Below are 20,233 nucleotides of genomic sequence, written 5' to 3'. Positions count from 1 at the left end.
CACGTGGTGTAATCTAAGTGGACTAGGGATTTTTTACATTTCACACCCTGAATTATGTGTCTATTTCAGTTCACACCCTGTCTTTTAATTATTTTTAATTCGACCCTTCTATTCTTTTTAATTAAATCAAAAGATAATTTCACTTAGACTTTTTCTACGTACATTTTCTAAACTTATTTTTTACCATACAGCACTCCTTAAACCTCTTTTTTATTATTTAGGAGTCCAAATAGTTTTTTCTTTTCCTTTTTCCTAGTTGAAAGAGATATGTGACTCAAGAGTTGTATATAAATAATAGTATAATTTTGAGAGTATATGTGAAAATTGTAATAGGTCAAACTGTCTAATTAGAATTATTCCTTAAATAGTTTCTAAGGAGAAGATAAATTTGGTGGATTCTAAGAATCCAAACTGCTGTTTATGCTGACGTTTGTTCTTTTAGATGCATTTAATGGCTGGAATAGGGTGAACTGCAGACAAATATATCCTAGTAATCAACATATAAGTCAGCATATCTTATGCCAGATTATGTTCCTATCATAACTTTTGGGTGCAATTTGCATTACTTTCCAAACCAAACAAAAATGAAAATAATAAGCAAGCAGAAGTACTCTGCATGAAATCAATAATTTCCATTCTGATTTTTATTATAACTCCAATAGGATGCAAAATTTCCCACTCTGTTAGACAGTTCCAATTAATAAATAGTACATAAAAGAGAACACTTACAATGAAAAAAAAAAAAAGAAAGGAAAAATGTGGCTACAATAATTATGCTCACTAATTGTTGAAATATAACTGCTACTAATACAAATTCGATCGGAAGGAGGACCGATTTGAGATATGTATGTATATACACTGCCACGCAACCATATTGAAGCCCGAAGTAAAAACTGGGAAAACTCAGTCAAGCTGTAATCAGGAAAATGGGCCACAACGATGCATTGCAACCTTACTGTAGGTATCCGACGATAACTGCACGACACATTGCAACATGAGAACAACTCAGTCATCAAGAAAAAAGATATATTGACTTTCATCATGCAGGTAAGGAAATACTCTTTACGCACATTATGATGGAAGGTTATTACCCTCTCATATGCCTGGGACAAGGAAGAAAAAGGAAAAAGAGAGACTAGCAGCATATCTTCAGATACCCATCCTCTGTTCCAACAAGAAGCAATCTTGAAAATGGAAGCACGCTGATGGTCGAGAGAACTGACAAGTTTCTCGTCCCCCTGTCGGCAGAATACAGTTTCTGGGGAAAAAGCCGCTGCTGCCCACCCTACAACAAAATATCAACAACCCATAATTTAATAAGAAACAGAAAAGAATGAGTGAAGAAGTACATTGTTAGACTGATCACCAGAGACAGTAGCAGGGAGAAGTCACCAAGTAGAGCTTAGAAAGCTCACTGTTTGGATACTAGGTCCCAAACAAGTCAAGTGACCCCAGCAACCTCCACTACTCAATAGGGGGCTGAAAGAAAAGGATATTTTGCATATCACCACCTATTTTAGCCTTAATGTGTGGAAGTTCTTTTTGACATACTTGCAAATTGAATCCTCCTCTTGCAGGCATATTTGCAAAAGCTAATTCATGTTAGTTTTTAAGGAATATTCTCACTGTACCCTTTGCTACTAAATAGTCCTCTTCCCTTTCTACTTTCAGAAGAACCACATGAAGGGAATTTTAAACCAAAAAACAGAAAAAATTGAGCTGGAGGTCATTTCTTGCAAATATAACTAAACAAAGAAGAGTCAACTTGAAAAACTTGGAAATATGACAACAGAGAATAGGCTTTTCACAATAAGATAAGCAGTAATGTTAGTTGCATACAACAATGGTTGTGCCGAAGGCATATGCCGTGCCATGCTACTATCAGCATGACATGATCCTACAAGTCACTGGTCAGCACGCCCTTATGTGCCACCGGTATGCATTTAATATATTTTTAATAAAAAAAATTAAAATACTTAAAGATGTTTTTAGATCTTCGGCACGTCAATTCTTAGTTTTTTATTTGAATTTCTGTATTATAACCTACATTACAATCTTTTATCTTTATATTATTTTTGTAAATAACATATTTTATTAAAGATATAGCAATAGTCAAATATAGATATTATTCAACACATAATATGATTGAATACATTCATTAAAACTTATCTTAATAATTGAACACTCCATAATATAAGTTAATACCCCATAATATAAATGAACGCATAATAGCATTCAACACATAATATTAATTAATAATAGTTCAATAATTAAAACTAATATCTAGTTGAACGTAAAATAACCGGAAGAATCAAAGATTTTATTTGTCGGCATAAGAATAACATGAAAATATTGCGTTAAATACTATTAATAATATTCAATTATATTGATGACGATTTTATTTGCTGGCACAAGAAAAATATTAAGGCCTCGTTTGGTTCATGTATAAATTTTTTTTAAGGATAACTTTATGCACACCTCTTAAATGTAAATTACGTAATCTAAATTTTACTCACATTTTGTTGTTTGATTGTAAAAATGTAATGATTTTGCAATAAGATTTTATGTATAACTTATTACGTGACTTACCTTATACAATGTTTGACTAAAATATACATGAATGAGTGTTTCATTGCAGAATGTATTTAACGAAAGAGGGTCCTAATTCATGAATAAGTATCTCTTATGTATAAACCAAACGCCACCTAAAGTTGTTTGATTATGATCAATGAGTGTAAGAAAGAGTTTAAAAAAAAAAAGTTCCACATTGGCATAGGTCGACACGCACCCGTGCCAGACAAACACAACTCGGCACCAGGTGTCGTGCCACCACCTGCATGGCAAGTGCCAACCAACACAATTATCCTTGGTTGGATATACCCACAAAAGGAAGTCAAGGATGTGGTTCAAGGCCACCATTTGTCTCATACAATTTGCAAAAGATATGAATAACAGAAAGATAAAAGGAACAAGTTCCATACTTCACTTGTTGATCTGGAAAGCGAAGTGAGTGCAATCTTATGCCCAGAAACTGATATCACATCCTGACCCCACAAAGAGAAGCTGGAGATTCCATCTGAATGGCCCCTAAAAATATTCGACTGGGTTGCTAAATTCCTGCCAAAGTATACATCAAGAGTTTAGTAAAGGTACAAGCATTTGTTTTTCCATTTATGGTACTTGAAACATAAACATGGGAAAGTGGCTTAAGTTTAGTTTGCTTCTGAAGTTAGCATTATCTCTGGAGATCTGAACCATAAATTGTTTTGTAAGGTGAGGGTTGTTATTTGTTGTAACTGAATCAAGGATCCTGCTCTCATGGTTTTAACTGCCAGGTTGCATGGTTTGTAGTATTCAACATGTTGCAGATTTCAACAAGGTGCAGAATATCTGGCACAGCCAGAAGTTACACAAGCCACAGAAAGCCCTGTGGCATATCATGTATCTGCATGGGATCATGTTGACCAGATTACCGTACTGATGTAGGCTGCATCAAAAACCTAGCTTCTCTTCTAAAATATAGAACAACGACCAAAGTAAGCATGCTCTTGAGATCCAAGTACGGTCAATAATAGTTGTGCCAAAAGCAAGAGGTAGGCCTCGGCTTGGCACAACAAGTATTGCAGCACACACTATGTGAGTCTACCTATCACTGCCACACTAGAAAACCTAAATATGATTAGAAAAAAATCTTTAATCTTTTTTAGAGCCCTAAAACAGGATTTATGGGCCAAATTGATGTCTATTAGCACTATTTAACAGCAGTAGATCTATTTGAACCATACACTAATAAAATTCTAATTTGATGACTTCCCCAACTTCTTTCAGATCTTGTCACACTGAGGCAAATAACTTGAGGAACCGAAATTTTCCATTGATTTTTGACATTTAAATGTGACTTATAGGTATCAAGCACCAAAGATAAAGGTGTCTCGAAAGGGATGAAGGAAGTAAGATGCTTCCCCAGTATCAGACCACTTTTAAGTAAGATATGCTTATATGGTTATACCTAATTGCACAAAGAGGCGCGGGTGGACATTATGGAGGATCCAGGTAGTCCACCCATATTAGTGCAGAACTTTTTCTGGCATCATAGATATTGATCCATGCCAACCATGCCAATTAGCACAACAATCATGATGAGTCATTTTTAAGAATGTAACACTGAAAATTTTTAAGGTGGGGGTTCATGAGTTGTCTGATTCCTAACTTATAATGAGTTACATGAAAGTAATAGTAAATATGCACTTTAGTTCATTATCTTTTAATTGGAGATATACCCTAAGAAACTCGAGCATAAATGCTGGAGATAGCATGTAAAATTCAGGATTGATTTCATGAACTTTTGAAATTCTGAGCAGTTAAAGAAGTGAAAACCAAAGAAGAGTTCTGAACGCAATGATGAAGTGATGGCTTTTCTTTACCTTTCTCTTCATTAAGATGTAGCTCATTTAATCTCATCTTACAATGCTTATGAATTAAGATAAATATAGTGATACATGCATATCAAGAGAGGGCAGTAGAAAAACTAACCCTCTCAGGTCCCAAACTCTTAGAGTTTTATCGAGAGAGCTTGATACAAGCAGATGATCCTCCAGTGAAGCCAACTGCACACATTAAACATGTAACAGTGAGTAAGAACTAAGAAGTATGCAACAAGAACTGATAACCAAATTTTTCTGTCCTACCTTGGTAATATAGCCATCGTGTGCACGCCAAAAGGCAATGATGTTCCCACTTCTTGCGTCAAGCAATCTACACTGACCTGAGCTTAACCCAGCTACTATCCATGATGATGAAGATCCACAAGGACAAATAGCTGACACAAGAGATGAGAAGGAGTATTCGGCAGAATCACTCTTCCACAAATGCAGCTTCCTGTCCTGAACAACATCAATGAACCTACAATTGACAAGATCTTAGAAAGCATTTTAGTATCAAGCTAAAGCAAACAAGGGAAGGCAGATACTGGGAAGGTATACACTATATAGAATAAATAGGCTTCAATGTTTTAAGTATCTGTACTCTTCTGAAAAAAAATTGCATTTATGCTGCCTATGGCCCGTCAACAATGTTCAAACACGCAGCCAGATTGTTTACGACGGTAGTAGGCTTGGATAAATAATGAAAAATGGAGCCCAGCCCACTCTCTTCTCCCTCTCTTACAACTAATAGTTTGTTTAATCTTCCCATCTTCCAGAGTGGCAGAAGTAGAAACCAGGGAGTCAATTGATGAAGAGTAGCGACCAAAGGATAGCCACCAGAAAAACCAGTATGTACGTATATTCTTTTTCCGAACCAAAGCTACTGTCAACCTCCTTTATCCCTTAGTCTACCTCCATTTGCGTTATTTTCTCTTCTTCCTCCCCCAAACTATAGCCACCTCCTTTTGCTCCCTATCATGTTCTTCCTCCCTAAACCATAGTCGCCCATCCAAATTACTCTACCTCCTGCCAGCTTGCCTTGCTTTCTCTGCCTCATCAAATTGCTAAGATATTGCTAATTTCATATTGATAGCAGATTTTGTGATTTCTTGTGCTTTTTTAGTATGTCTTAAGGTGACGCAATATGTCCCAGCACACATATATACTCTCTACCACTTTGAGAAGTCATAACACTGATAAGGTTTTCAATTATCCAAGCAGTAACAAGAACTGCTCACATCAAGATATACTCAGCTAAGGACCATAATTCCAAGCTCAAGAAGGCTAGGTACAGAAGCATATCTTAAAGACAGAATATTGACTAAACACCAGTTGCCTACAGATAGGTGATCGTTCATGAGAATTCAGAAGTCAATCGGGATGTAAAAGATTCAAATAAATTATACTTCAAAGCATTAGATCTGTTGATGTGGCAAATACATGGTAGCAAATAAATGAACCAAAAAGGGAGAAGAAATTTTTAGTAATTTGATCAGCAATAATGGAAATGGAAAAGGTGCTATGTATCACCAAGCAAGGATGACTATGCCAAAAGCACGTGCCAATTTTAGGGGTGGCAATCGGGTCGGGTTGAGTAGGTTCGAATCGGGTCGATTTCGGGTCGGGTCAACTTTACCTTGACACGAACACGACCCGATTAATAAACGGGTTGTATTTGGTAAACACGAACACGACCCGACCCGCCGAACCAATTTAATAAACGAGTCGAGTTAACACGACACGCTAACACAACCAGTCTAACCCGTATAGTTAAATGAGCTATGTTAACCCGACACGTTAACACGACTCATTTAACTTGTTTAATATAAATCATATATAAAATTTAATATTTACTGATTTATTATATAAAAAAATAAAATAATATTCCAACCTTTTATTCATCTCCCAAAATTTTGATTATTGTTAAAGTTTATATTGGGCCTTTGATTAATATACATAAAAAATTTGTACAATTATTGTAATTTACTGTGCGTGCTAAATTAATTTAAGCAAGCTATAAATTGGTATGTAGAAATCTTTGTGAGATTGCAACTAATTAGGAAGTAACAACTTCACGGTAATTGCAATTAAAAATATATCTTCACAATTATAAAGGAAAAAGGAAAGACAAAGGGTATAAAAGCCAACTATTTAATTGAATCATTAATGTAATATTCATATCTTTCACTTCTTGAAACAAATTGATATGGAGTATAATTGATAATGCCCAGATTCTTCTCAACCAAATCTAAAAGCAATCGATAAACGTAGAAAGAAAGCATTTTTCATAATTGTTTTCAACCATACTCCAAATCAAAATTTAAAAAAAAATCTCTAATGTACCGTCTGAGAGATCAATCATCACTTCGTGGAGTTGCATCCGAGTATAGATCTTCCTCGCGTTCATCAGTGGAGGAAGCATCGAGTTCTCGGTGGCATGGAGAGAGAAGATGTACCGAGGATATCCACTGAATAAGCCAAGAACGTAAATGTAGTAGGAGAAAAGGTAAGGCGGCGAGAAGGGTCTGAATCACGAGTTGCCACCGTAGTAGATGGAGAACATTCGCAACTATTTTTCGATGAGGATTTCGAGCTTGGAGAAGTAGAATATGGAGAAGTACTCGTCGTTGACGTTCGCGGTGTTCCAAGAGAAGGTCATGTCGGTCGATTTGACTAGCTTCACCTACGTTGCCGTCGTCTGGAGAACGACGGAGAGGGCCTCAAAATCATCGTTCCGGTAGTTGTCGATGGTGAAGCTGGTGGAAATCTCCGTCCAACCCAAGTCTTCTCATAAAGGCCACCATACCCAGTTATATGGGTCATCGGTTCATCTGCTTAACCGATTGAGTGAGGAGTGAGGAGATTAGGTGGTGAGTGAGGAGAATCCGGCGATGTTACTCCGTGTGAGGAGTGAGGAGTAAGGGGGCGACGACGCAGTGTGATCGGGCTACGAACATGGGTAAGGGCCAAGGAGCGACGGCTAAAGGCATGGGAAAGGGGCAAGGGGCGACGGCTGTGGGATTGGGGATTCACTCACTCACTTGAGTTGTGTTGTGGGTCTTAGGGTTAGGGTTAGAAAAACTTAGAATATATATATATGTATATATGTATATGTATATATATATATATATATATGGTAGGTTGGCGGGTTAACCCAACCCGACCCGTTAACTTAAACGGGTTAAGCGGGTCGGTGGTATAAACCCAAACATAACTCGATTAATAATCGGGTTAGGCGAGTTGACTTATTTATGACCCGAACCCAACTAAACCCAAACCCGATTAACAATCGGGTCATCGTATCAGATTATCGAGTCAAGTCAATTTTTGCCACCCCTACGTGCCATGTCAATACTTGGTCAGCACGCCTCCGACATACATTTGCATGTCTTTGACATACCTCTAATAAAAAAATTTAGGATATTTAGATATAATTTTAGTGTCTTTAACGCAATAATCCTTATCTTTTAGTATGAATATATATGTATGAAAACCTACATTAGAGTCTTTTATGCTTAGATTATTTTTGTAAACGACCTATTTTATTAAAGATATAACAATAGTCAAGCAAAACATTATTCAATATATAATATGATTGAACATATTCATTAATTTACAAAAAACCAATAGCTAATTGAACATAGCTAACCTTACATGTTTCTATATCAATTTTGACTCAATTTGAACAAATTTGACATATTAATTTTGATTTTTTTTTTCAAATTTGAGCAAAATCTAATTATGCTATAAAAATTATAAATTTTGGATTCAAATTAACTCATATAGGGTTATTCTAATATGTTCCTATACTAATTTTGACCCAATTTGAACGAATTTAACAAATTAATTTTGAAATTTTTAATTTTTACAGGAAAATAAATTTTCCATTTGATTCCTATTTTTCAAAGGCTTTGTTTGATTTGAGGCTAAGCCCCGAACTCGATTAATTAGTCTCATTTCATAGTCTTGATTTTTTAGAGAGTAAACTTAGTTAGATACGAAAAAGATAAAAAAAAATATTTGGTTATTGAATTAGATTAGGGGTCCCCAAACTCAAAGCAAACAAGACAAAAGGGTTTTCCATAGATCTAGCACCAAAATGTCATATCTATATAGAAGATCCTTTCTAGCAAAATTGAGCTGAACTTATCATTTGTACTCCCTCAAATTATATTTTGAATTATGAACAAAATAAAAATAAAATATAACCATGCCAATCGGCACGAGTCGACATACCCCAACACGGGGCTGCACCACTAGCACTAAAGATTTTGTGCCTATGGCACGGCTCATGTCAACTATCGATTGTCACGGCATGTATAATAGCATGTGCCGACCATGGCACAAGAGTAGAGGCTCCACCCATCATCAAATTATGCAAGAGAGGAAGAGAAAAGGAGTTGGGAGACTACTCATCATTGCTATAGTGTGACATAACCCGTCGCTCGCATGCCCTAGTAGTAAGGAGGAAGATGATGGAAGGAAAGCGGGTTTAATAAGGATCCACACCGATGGGCAATGATGAGGGTGACGATGACGTCAATCACTACTAGGAGTATTGTGCGGCACCCCTCGTGCCTAGTGGCAGTACACCATATGCATGGCAATCTTTGATTTGATTGGCAAAACTCGTGTCAGGTGCCAGTACTCCATTGGCACGGCCATCCATACCAAAAAATAAATAATACTAGAAGAGGCATCTACTATAGATGCAAAGCTCAGATCAATAATCATTTGAATAAATTGACCAAGTACTCATTATTGGCTTCCTGACTCAAAGCCATTAGAGAGCATATAAAGATCTCAGTTCACTGTAGGAACTTCTACATCACTAAATTATCATGTTATGAGTCTGCATATCCCTTTCTAAGGATTAAAAAGAAGACCAAGAGTCATGTATAAGCTATCCAATGGGTACTGGAAATTTCCACTTTGTAGAACATAATATAAGATACAGATTACAGAATACCATGTTACATGAATTAGAACCATTTTCAACAAAATAAAGAAAGTCAAAGAAAATTATTTCAAGTGATTACTCACTAGTATAAAAGTTTATGTATAAATACCTGAGAGAGCCATTTCCCATTCCAGCTATAAGCTTTTCATCAGATTCTAGGTAATGCATGCAGGTATACAGACTACCACTGAATGCATTAGACAACATTCCACCTGAGAGTGCATTGGGCATAAGCATGCTTGTCTGCTCTGTAGTAATCTTGGCTGTAGTTTGTAGTGGAGAATTTGTTGAAGAATCTGCATATACAGCGATCAGTTTACCGGTTTGTCCATTCCATATATGAATAGTACCATCACAAGAGGCAACTCTTCCGCTGACAGACAATATGTTGATAGCATTCACAACCTGAAGAAACATTTAACAGTGAAAAGAACAAGTTAAAAAGATTATGGGAAATTGGATTTTAAGAAGTTAGGTTAGGGATGAAAACGGATTGGATACGGATCGGATAATACTCAACCCATATCTGAATCCATATTTTTAGTCCGGATACGGATTCAGATACGAATATTGTACAAATAGCAAAATTTAAAACAATATCCTAACTAAACGGATACGGATAATTTTCGGATAGAAGATCGAATCTTAAATGGATATTGATTGAATTTTAAAAAATTATAGTATTTTATTTAGATATAATTAACACAAACATTAAGACTTTTACAACAAATAATTTTTTTGTATGTCAAATATGTAAAATTAGAGAAATTAATCTCTATAAATAATATATAACGTATTATTTGTAACAATGTTAATATTTATTATTTAAATAATCAAACTAAAAACTATAAATCATTCAAAAAATATGCGGGTAAACAGATATCCGAATACGAAAAATATATCCGACCCGTATCCGAATCTGTATTTGAATTTTTTTTCAAAAATTTATCCTTATCCGAATCGGAAAGAATTTTTTTATCCGAATCCGATCCTAGTCGGATCGGATCGGAGTTAATCCGACCCGTTTTCACCCTTAAGTTAGGATGAAGGATGTAGTTTAGAAATACATGGTCATGTAGACAATAAGAAGCACATTTAAGATATGCTCCTAAAATCAAAGAAATAGAAGCATTTATGGTGCTTCCATCCAAGAACATAGAAATGGTTATATGCCTGCGCAATAAACAAGCATAGAAGCACTTAGATACAGAATCAATAATTGTGACTTTGACATTCCATGATGATTGAAAAGGGAACATGAATGCTGGACCAAATAAATATCAGAATAAGTTAGGATAAAACAGGTAATAATTTGCAAGAGGCAGTTAATTTCATTCCAAATGGGTGAGACTTAATCAAGTAATTTAGAGAGGTCGAGAAGAAAAAAAAAACATAGAAATCTTATTAATATGTTTCCTTTTGCTGAGGACAAGCTTATTAAGGAACGATAGGTGTGCAAACACAATTATTCTATTTGAATAGAACAATCAACAATTCTCCTGAGTTAAAGGACCTTCAATAAACTATATTTTAGTGTGTAAGATATGGAAATCGACAAGGTTAAAAGATGGATACTGCAAGCTAGTCAAAATTACTTGAAATATCCATCTAACAAAGATCCTATAGCCAATATATGAAGGAAAATACATTAAAGTGGGTCAATGATAATTGAGTTATAAACAGCATCCACTTGTGATGTTCTAATTCAAAATAATTTACAATGTTTTGAAAGACGATCGCGAGTGACAAGCAGTCACTCCACAACCTAACACCAAGGTGAAAGACGGGTGACAAACCAGTCTAGTATTTTTTATATAAAAAAATCACATATGATATATTTTTATTTTTTTAATAGTAATATAGTATATATAAAATTTATAATGAATCAGTAAGACTATAACTAATTAGTAATTACTGATATAAAAAATTAAAAACAATAAAAAGTAAAAAATAGTAATCACTAATCACTAAACAGTAACTCACATTTCATATTCCTCTAGTTAATTCACATTTTAAATTCTTCTAATCAGCAACTATTTATTTAATTAGCAACCCATTCCTCCGAGGCTCCAATTGTAATGCAAGTCGGTGGAAAAAAAATAGTAATCTTAATTCATAGACTACTTAGCATTTAGCAATTAATTCCTCCAGCTACCTAAATGAGAGTGGGAAAGACTGAGAAGTGGGGAAAAATTTAAGAGAAATTAAACAATCAATGGATCAAGACTGTGGAAAAAAACTCGAGAGTTCAACAATGTTTGCCGTCAATGAAAAGAAGTGGGAGAGAGTGAGAGAGTGAAAGAGAGTGGAGAGAGTGTGAGAGTGGAGTTGAGAGAGAAGAAAGATCAAAGGCATACCATTGCCAATCGTCGTCCACAATAACTCACTGCCGGTAGCCATCACCTAAGCTCCCTAGTCGCTGTTCGCTACTAGCAACCATGGAAGGTAGAGCCGAAAAAGACGATCGAAAGAGAGGTTTAGGATTTTGATGGTTTGATCAAGAAAGAGCAACGAGAGAGTGTGGCAAAAGAGAGTGTGTGTGTGTGTACTTTTTTCTTTATATATAATGGTTATTGGTTAGTTAGTCGGACTCAATCTATTAACCCGAATCCAACCCAATAATCTTTAATGGGCGGGCTGAATCGCCGACCCATATTATCAGGCCACCCGACTCACCAGACTGCCTTTTAGCGACCAGGTGGCACGCCAATGCGGTAGGCAGCCTTCTATCATCACCACCACTAATGGCGAGGTTGCCGATGCACCACCCAACATGGCGGCCACCACGAGTGCTATTCAAAATAATGATAATTTAATATAAGAAAAAATTCACCACAAAATATATAATTGATCTCAAGATACTTTAGCCCCCGTTTATTTCTGGAATAACTTTTTTTCTTATTCCAGAATAATAACTAAACATCATAATAACCTTGTTCGAAAATACAAATATTATTCATCAAAATTACATTTTATACCACATACCAACCTAATTATTAATTTGTCCTTAAAATTTATACCATCAATCTACTTTATATCAAATCAAAAGGCATTCATAGTAATTTCATAGGAAAAGACATATTTTTTCCATTTTTTTCTTTATTTTATATCACATCAAAAGTAATTATTATATCCTTATTCTAGAATATAAATGAACATAAGAAATAACTATTCCTGAAATAAAGACTTCATTTTGAAAATAACAAAGAGAAATACTTATTCTAGAATTAACCTTATTCGTAAAGTAAATAAGGCTTTAAGCTTTTGGAAAAACAAGTTTAACTAAGGTGGCACAAAAGAACGAGCAAAACCCACAAGACCTAGCTATCTTCAAATATTAAAACCTGCACACTTTTAGTTTTGAATTTTCTTTTGTTGTTTATTCTACGGATCCCAAATAGTTGGACTAAAGGCTTGTTTCCTGTTGGTTTTCTTGTATGCTACTATGCTATTTCATTCTGAGTTTTAAACCTACATGCAGAGAAAGTGCAAAGAATTTTGCTCAAATTAGTTGCAGGAAAAGAATTAACCATCGTGCCTACTTACAATATTAACTCAGAGAATAGTCAAATAACAAAGAGAACACTTTATGAAATCAGAAGATCATAAAATGCCCAAAAAGCACGTTACCAAGTCATCACTATAAATGCAGTACAAGGAGATGATTTCCTCTGCTCACCCACACCTAAAATGCTAAGGCATATCAAGTGATTCCCCTTGACATGTCAGGGAAAATAGCTTATCATAAAGGAAATCTAAAGGAAGCTAACCTCATCATGTCCGTAATAACCAGATATGCAGTTCACTTTAGGCAATTCCCACTTCTGAACACTTCCTTTAAATCCAGGACCAACTCCCCCAGTAAAAATTGTGCATTCATCATGACAAACAGCTAATGTTCTTAGTGCACCAGGATGTGCACGGGCAGAGTAAAGAACTGATGCTTTGATCTTCCAAGGAACTTCATCTTTCTGGCCACCACCTCGTCCAAGAAAATCAGGTCCCTCCATATCAGCATCAGGACCAGGGAACCAAAACCAGGGTTCCTGGTTTCCGAAGTTTGAGATTACTGAACTGTTGATGGATGCAACTTGTTCGCGATCATTTAACTGCTTGCCATTTGTCACAGTTAAACCACTTTTTACTCCTTGTGATTGTGGTATAGACCATCCAACCCCATTAAGCAACAGTTTAGCGGGATTGTAATCAGAGGAAGAGTATTTAATGATATGAACCCTTTGAGGATTCATAATGTCAACACTTCTAGAAGTTTCACCTGAAGATTCCCACTACAAATGCAAAAGACAGGAAGTGAACTTTAAGCAAAGTATAAAGTATATTCGACTAGAGTGTAAAGCAATCAGAATGTAGTGTTCATAGTGCAAGATAAATAAGACAAACTCCTACAGTCTCAAAGGATAAATGTTTACCTTCCAATTATGACGTCTTTGAAGAATTTGCTCCAAAAGAAACCATGTGGAGCAGCACTGGCGGAGCTTCTCTATGCCAATAATTGATGCCAAGGAAGGATACAAAAGCAACCTACAAGAACAAAGAAAATGTAATGAAATATTCCCAAGTGAATCTTGTTTAACATCATAAACTTATTTATAGTTTGCACCTACACAATGTCCTTTCTGTCTTCAATCTTAACATCCTCATCTAACTTTAATTTGGAGATCTTTGAGCTCCTCAAAGAGGGGCCAAATTCGCCAAAAGCTACCTGGGAAAAGGCCAATTCAGCAAATAGCTCTATGAGCTGTGGCAAAACATACAAAGAAGTCAAATCTGGTCCAATTCTCTGGGAAAGTGCAACAAGTGTGGTTGCAGCAACCTGCCAATAATCATGGAGCAGACAGATCAGCTAACAGATGTCTTGCAAGATGCTAATAAAGTGGTATATAAGTATTAGAAAGAAATCAACTGATGAAATGCTAATGTAGCAATATCTAGAATCTAGATCTGATCATTAAAAAAAATTAAATGGAAAGAGACTATTTGCCTGAGTCACACGGAGATCCAGCTGAATCTGCCTGAGAACCTTAACATGCAGGCAGACTTGATCCTGTAAAAGTAGCATGAGAAAGGTAAATAAACAATAAAAAATTATTAAGCAAAACAAAAACCAAAGTCAATTAACTGGATTAAAATACATGAATAAAAAGACAAACCTGAATTAGTTCTTTGAGAATCACCTCGACAGGAAGAACTGAAACTAGACCATCTAAAGTAGATAAGCTATCAATTAAAGTTAAAACATTCCAGCTTTGTTGGGGCTCAGGCTTATTCATCTGTGAGATATTGATACACGAGAGAACTACACTCCTTACTAAAGGCAGAAGTTGTTTCACAATAAAGTTTTCTCCGAGAAGCGCGCCTATTAAGAAAATGAATCCATTAAATAGAAATTTTCTCTGGCAGGAGAATAAAATGAGGGAAGTTAAAGCAACTCAAAAAGATGGATACCAATTCTAACCAGAGCATCAATCCCATCAGCAGAAAGCCCTTTTCCAAAAGAGTGGATTAGTGGTAAAACTGTCTGGACAATATTTTTTACGTCAATAATGGCCCAATATGTTGGAGTGACCTATATCATTTAGTCAGGAAGCATCTTATGCAAACTTGCCTGATGAACTGTGATGGGAATACCAAGCTCATCGCTTGAACCAATGAGAACAACAGAAGCAGCAGAAGCTGAGATCTTGTTAGGTGAATTGCACAAATTTTGGACAATTAAAGAGTGTACCTTCTCCAGATACGTCTGTTTACCCAATTTCTTCCACAAATCCCTCACAAAGGAAACTTGGAGGAGAGAGACCTTCATAAGTGAATATTCTGATGCCAATAACAAGTATCAACCCGTTCAAGTGATCAGAACAAAGATACTTTACTATCTAAAAACCAAGAAGTCAGAAGTAAAAGAAAAATACATGAAATTTCTAACCAGCCTGTAAAATCTTTTGAATGATGGGTAGAATCAATGCTTTAATTGCTTGCATGCTCAAGCACTTCAAAAACTCTTTTAGGACATGCATTGCTGACTCAGTTTCAACATCAGATGCAGCTGATGCAATAAGATGCAAGCAGTGTGGTGCACACATTTCTGCAGCAAATGTTCCCATTGCTTTCAAGGCTCCTTCACTTGCAAGCTTAGCAACATACTGAAGGCGATAGCCAGATTTAGACAAGAGTTGAAGTGGAGCAAGAAAAATATATGCGGACCTGACTGTTGGGGGAAAGTATGGTGACTCCAAAAAACATTTTGCTGACGGCCTCCTGAAAGAGAATAAAACATTTAGAGAAGTAAATTTTGCATAAAAAAAGAAAAGAAGATCTTTTAGAAGGAAAACCATAACTAGGAGTCACTCAAAGAAAAAATTGTTAGTTCATCAGTAAAGGATCCCATCCATGAACAGCTGCCAAATTCATTTGTTTTATTCCTATGGGAAATCTTAATTTTCTTCACAATAGACTCCTATCAGTGAAAGAAAGTTACCTCTTCCAATCCTTATCAATAGATGCTTCAACAAGAAGCGCAACATGGGAAGGCAGTTCTTGCAGTACACCTGGTACAATGCCAGTTTCCTTGTATGCAGCTAGTGAGATGGGATCAAAAAGTGGTCTTTCCAAATAGAGTTCAGCTAAGATGCATCCAACAGCAAATATGTCATCTGCTTGTTCTTGTGAAGATATACCCAATGCAGAGGACTTTTGCCTCCACAGCAAAATCTCTTGAAAGCCCATAGAGAGACTGTCATCAGCTTCAAAATATTCTAAAAGACAGCCAAAATCAAAATCAGACAGGACTGATGGAGCTCCATCCAGTTGTTCTAAGACTTTCTTGTCCAAATGTTTGTTTTTTAGATACTCCAAGGAAGAAAAGTTCTCAGCAGAACTTTCACGATAACTGTAGATTGGATTCAAACAGTTTGAATTTTCAGAAAATAAAGTTGCTTCTTCTATGTCTTCCATATAACTAGTTTCTGAAATGAGATTGTCCTTGGGCGCAAAGTGCAACGGACTAATAATATCTGACCCCATGTTAGCAGCTGCCTTGCTTTCATGTACATCTTGGCATCTAGCACATGATGCTCCATCATGGTGATAGCGTGAGTGAGTTGTGACACCACGACGAATAGGATGTGGTCGTGTAAAGAGCTGTCGGCGCCCAATAGACTTTGGCATTGAGGGATCACTGGTTGGCAACATTACATTTTTCGCTTCAATAGATGCTTGGCCAGACAGCTTATAACCAAATGTTATGTCAATCCAGTGATGAATTTGTCGTGAGACATGAACACTTTCTAGAGCATCTCGATGCAATATAATAAACTCTTCAGGAGATGCAGCCCAGGATGGGACAGCCAGATCACTCATCTCAGAATGACGAGATACAAAAATGCGAGGATCAGTATAAAATTCAGGAATGCACTCGTCTGGGGTCCACTGATAAAGTCTTTGCATGCTTGATGGGTACTCATTAGGCTCATAAACAGAACGTACAGCAGAGCGAAGAATGTTCAAAGGTAACCTTCTTGCTTTATAACTGCAGACAGCTAGCTCAGAAAGGCATTCATCAGAAACATGATGGGGAAATTCAGATGTCGAATATGTAAAATCTAATTGTTCATCACCTTTCGCCAGTCGCCATTTGCTTTTTGAGAGGTCCCTCCATCCAGCAGTAGAATTTTCATCAGGCTTCACATTGAAGTCTATGACCCATGGCATTACAGTATGGAATGTATGGTCACCCCACCTTCTACCAGCCAGTTTATTTAAGACAAGAAGGTACTCATAGTTGCTCATTTCACCCGTCCACCATCTCTTGAAATCAGAAGGCCAGTCTATAGATAATGATAACTTAAGATCTGAATAAATAGTTTGACAAGGGCAATAATCCATTAAACAGCATGGCTTTCCAGAAGACGCAGATTTTGCTGATCTCAAGTTACATCTCACAAGAAACATATCACCAATACTTAGCAACGGCCAACAAGAATCAGTCAACAGTATGGTGGAAGGTCTTATGTTGCCATGAGAAGCTCCTAAACCATGTATATATGCCAAGGCAGAGAGTATCTGGTACATAAAAAGTCTAATATGCCAATCTGACTGCAATGCTTTGGGGCTATACTGCATGACATTTTCCAGAGTATACTGAAACTTGGGTTGCAATAAGTATCTAGAGTCACGTGATTCTAGAAGACATAATATAGGGCAGATATTGGGATGTCTCACCGTACCAGTTAAATTAGTGCCATCAAAAGTAGAAAATCCAACTAAGTTAAGAAAGTTCACACCATAAACCCTATTTATTTTTCCTTCAGCTAGTAGATTTATTGATGAAATCACCTCGTCTTCAGTTGACCCAGCTAAGAATTTTGAAACAACATCTCTGATTGCGATATATGAGATTCTGCCAATATAAGGAACTGGAGTCAATGCAGAGATCATTCTGAAACATGAGGGATGTTCACAATAACTGATAGATAAACCTCCATGATCCACAGCTTCCAGAGTTTCTCTTTCACACAAGGAGTCATTTAAGGAAGATGAAGTTTTATCAGCTTGTATGCCTACATCAAGTTCTCTTTGATATTGACCTTGTTCCAAGGGAGTGATACTGTCTTTACCCTGCAGACCATTCACTAAAGTGACTAAACCATTCTCCAAAGTGCTGTAGCCACTGCAAGAAGTAAATTTGTTTGAGCATATATTTAGACATGTACATAACAAAGATAAGGAATCGTTCTTTGACATGTTAGAAAGAAATACGACTTACTCATCTGCATCCGCAAACCTCTCCTTGTTCACAGACAATCCCACCAGCATAAATTGACCGGAGACATCATAACTGCAATATGGTGTTCCATACATCACCACAATAAGACGCGGAAAGAATGTAAATAGAAAGAGAAAAGTGGAAGGTTGAGTTTCTTCAGTTTTTCCTCCTTTTTTTATTTTCATATTTTTATGTGTGTATTGAGGGAGGGAGGGAGGGAGGGAGGGAGAGGGGGGAACCTGTTAGCAACCTAAAATTAACCCTTTAGAAAGTGATGCAAATTCTTGGCAATTTGGCAAATTGGCAAATCTAAGCAAGAGAGATTTTGACAAGGCCAGATGCTAAATAAATGCACTTAGGGTAGCATTTCAAATTTCCAATAGCTTCCAAAACATTGAAAAAGGTTTCGAGAAGAAGAAATTAACAAGTTTACCATATTATATTATCTTCACCTCAAAGGCATAAATAGTCAGAGAGCTAAAATTGAAAAATATTAAAAGGGTAAAAGTTTCTTTCACCTTGTTGTATCTACCACTTCTCTGTTCACATAGATCTGCAGCGATAAAATAAGTGTTATACATTTGAAGAACAAGTGAAATAACAAAGTTTATGCAACAACATGAAAGAAGAACACAGATCAACCAAAAAAGTTGACAAGCTGCAAAGTATCACCCATCATGGACGTGTCGCCGTGTCGGTTGGCAAGGTCAGCAAAGTTCAGCATCTACCATGCCAGTGAATTGTCAGTATTAATATCGGGGTAAGTATCTCGATGCTCCCTCATGCCCACACATTTCCTCCCCTGATGGCCCTGAGATAACATTCTGAACTAGCACCTATTCTTTGGCATGGGGACATACTATTTCATGCCTACTGTGCCCTCAATTCACATATAGTGGAAGACAATGGCTACTGCAACACTTACAACCTACGTTACTAGAGTGACGCAGTCTAGGTTCAATGACAGGTTTTGACTCAAGAACCCAGTCAAATTCACCTCAGAAGAAACTCTTATCACTTCTCTATTCACCAATCGAATCCCAAATAATCAAAGTCTTTGTTGCATAAGAAAGCACTAACTTTTCTGGGTTCTACAACAACTTCGTCCAAACACGAAAGATCGTAGCTTTGGCCCAATCTCTAGAAGTGAAAGAAAGAGAAGAGGAAATCCAACTAAAAGAAACAATTCAGCTCTTCTCCAGCACATCAAAAAACACTTTTCATGAACGAACAAGCAGGCCCTGAACAGCAGCGACTTCTCGCACTACCACCACTAAACCCCTCGTCCAAATTCAAAAAGATTGAAACTTTCAAACAAAAACAGGAAGACAAACAAAACCCTAAACCCAAATTAAAGAAACTAATAATCGAATGACAAAAGGGAAGGAGTGGTGCTACTGGAACCTCAACAACGGCGGAAGAGCCAAATGGTAGCGGCGAATCGGAGACTCCGTAACGGAAGACGACCTCATCGGAGAATTCGGATCGGATGCGCCGGTCCAAGCACTCGAAGCACGGCGTCACAGTTCCCATGGATCTCTCGGGATTTTGCGATCCCGGGCTTAATCGAAGGAAGAGTAGGAGAGGTGAAAGAAAAAAAGCTTTTATACGAAGTGTGGAGTTAACGCTTATGCTACCATCGGACGGCTCAGATTTATTCATGGGTGATTATCACTGGGCCTAATTAAAAAAAAGGTGTCAAATTATAAAATACGACTTAATTTATAATTATTTCCCGTCCATTGTTTTGACCGGGGCTGTCAAAATAATAAAGCCGGCTCGAGTTTGGCTCGATAAGCCTCAATCAAGCTCGGCCGAAAACTAAGCTAAGCAAAGCTTAATCTTTAAAACAGGTTCAAAAATAATTTTGAACTAAGCTTGATCATGAGCATTAGGCTCAATCAAATAGGCTCAAAATTTTGTATATATAAGTAATATTTTCTATATCATACTATACTTTTATTATATTTTAGAATCTGATTAAGTAGATTATTATATATCCTGATCTTATAGAGTTTAGTTCTGATTCTAATTTTATTGTATATTTTGTATACGCGGATATTTTTA

General features: G+C 36.5%; 1 protein-coding gene across 3 annotated transcripts; it reads right to left on the bottom strand.

Moving 5' to 3' along the window:
• Positions 1-617: 617 nt before the first annotated feature.
• LOC140775407 (protein GFS12) lies at positions 618-19,727 on the bottom strand. 3 transcript variants are annotated; one of them, XR_012106749.1, is made up of 18 exons: positions 19,571-19,727; positions 18,685-18,719; positions 18,167-18,238; positions 15,881-18,070; positions 15,329-15,660; positions 15,007-15,219; positions 14,851-14,919; positions 14,556-14,761; positions 14,387-14,449; positions 14,010-14,218; positions 13,815-13,926; positions 13,155-13,673; positions 9,494-9,789; positions 4,689-4,902; positions 4,534-4,607; positions 2,982-3,117; positions 1,071-1,285; positions 618-975 (listed from the first exon to the last, which is right to left on the bottom strand). XR_012106749.1 is itself a non-coding variant. In XM_073118681.1 (18 exons), the coding sequence occupies exons 1-17, from the start codon at positions 19,697-19,699 to the stop codon at positions 1,136-1,138; spliced, it is 5,019 nt and encodes a 1,672-aa protein (XP_072974782.1). In that variant the 5' UTR covers positions 19,700-19,727; the 3' UTR covers positions 618-975; positions 1,092-1,135. The 3 variants fall into 3 exon arrangements, 2 of the variants coding, with proteins under 2 accessions (XP_072974782.1, XP_072974784.1); XM_073118681.1 differs by having other exon boundaries at positions 1,092-1,285; XM_073118683.1 differs by lacking the exon at positions 19,571-19,727 and adding an exon at positions 18,839-19,429 and having other exon boundaries at positions 1,092-1,285.
• Between the last annotated feature and the right edge of the window lie 506 nt (positions 19,728-20,233).

The sequence above is a fragment of the Typha angustifolia genome, chromosome 14 (assembly GCF_048772165.1).
Source record: "Typha angustifolia cultivar Huaian chromosome 14, ASM4877216v1, whole genome shotgun sequence".
Classification (NCBI taxonomy): domain Eukaryota; kingdom Viridiplantae; phylum Streptophyta; class Magnoliopsida; order Poales; family Typhaceae; genus Typha; species Typha angustifolia.
Note: the sequence above shows the minus strand (reverse complement) of the source record. Positions and strands in the feature narration are given on the sequence as shown.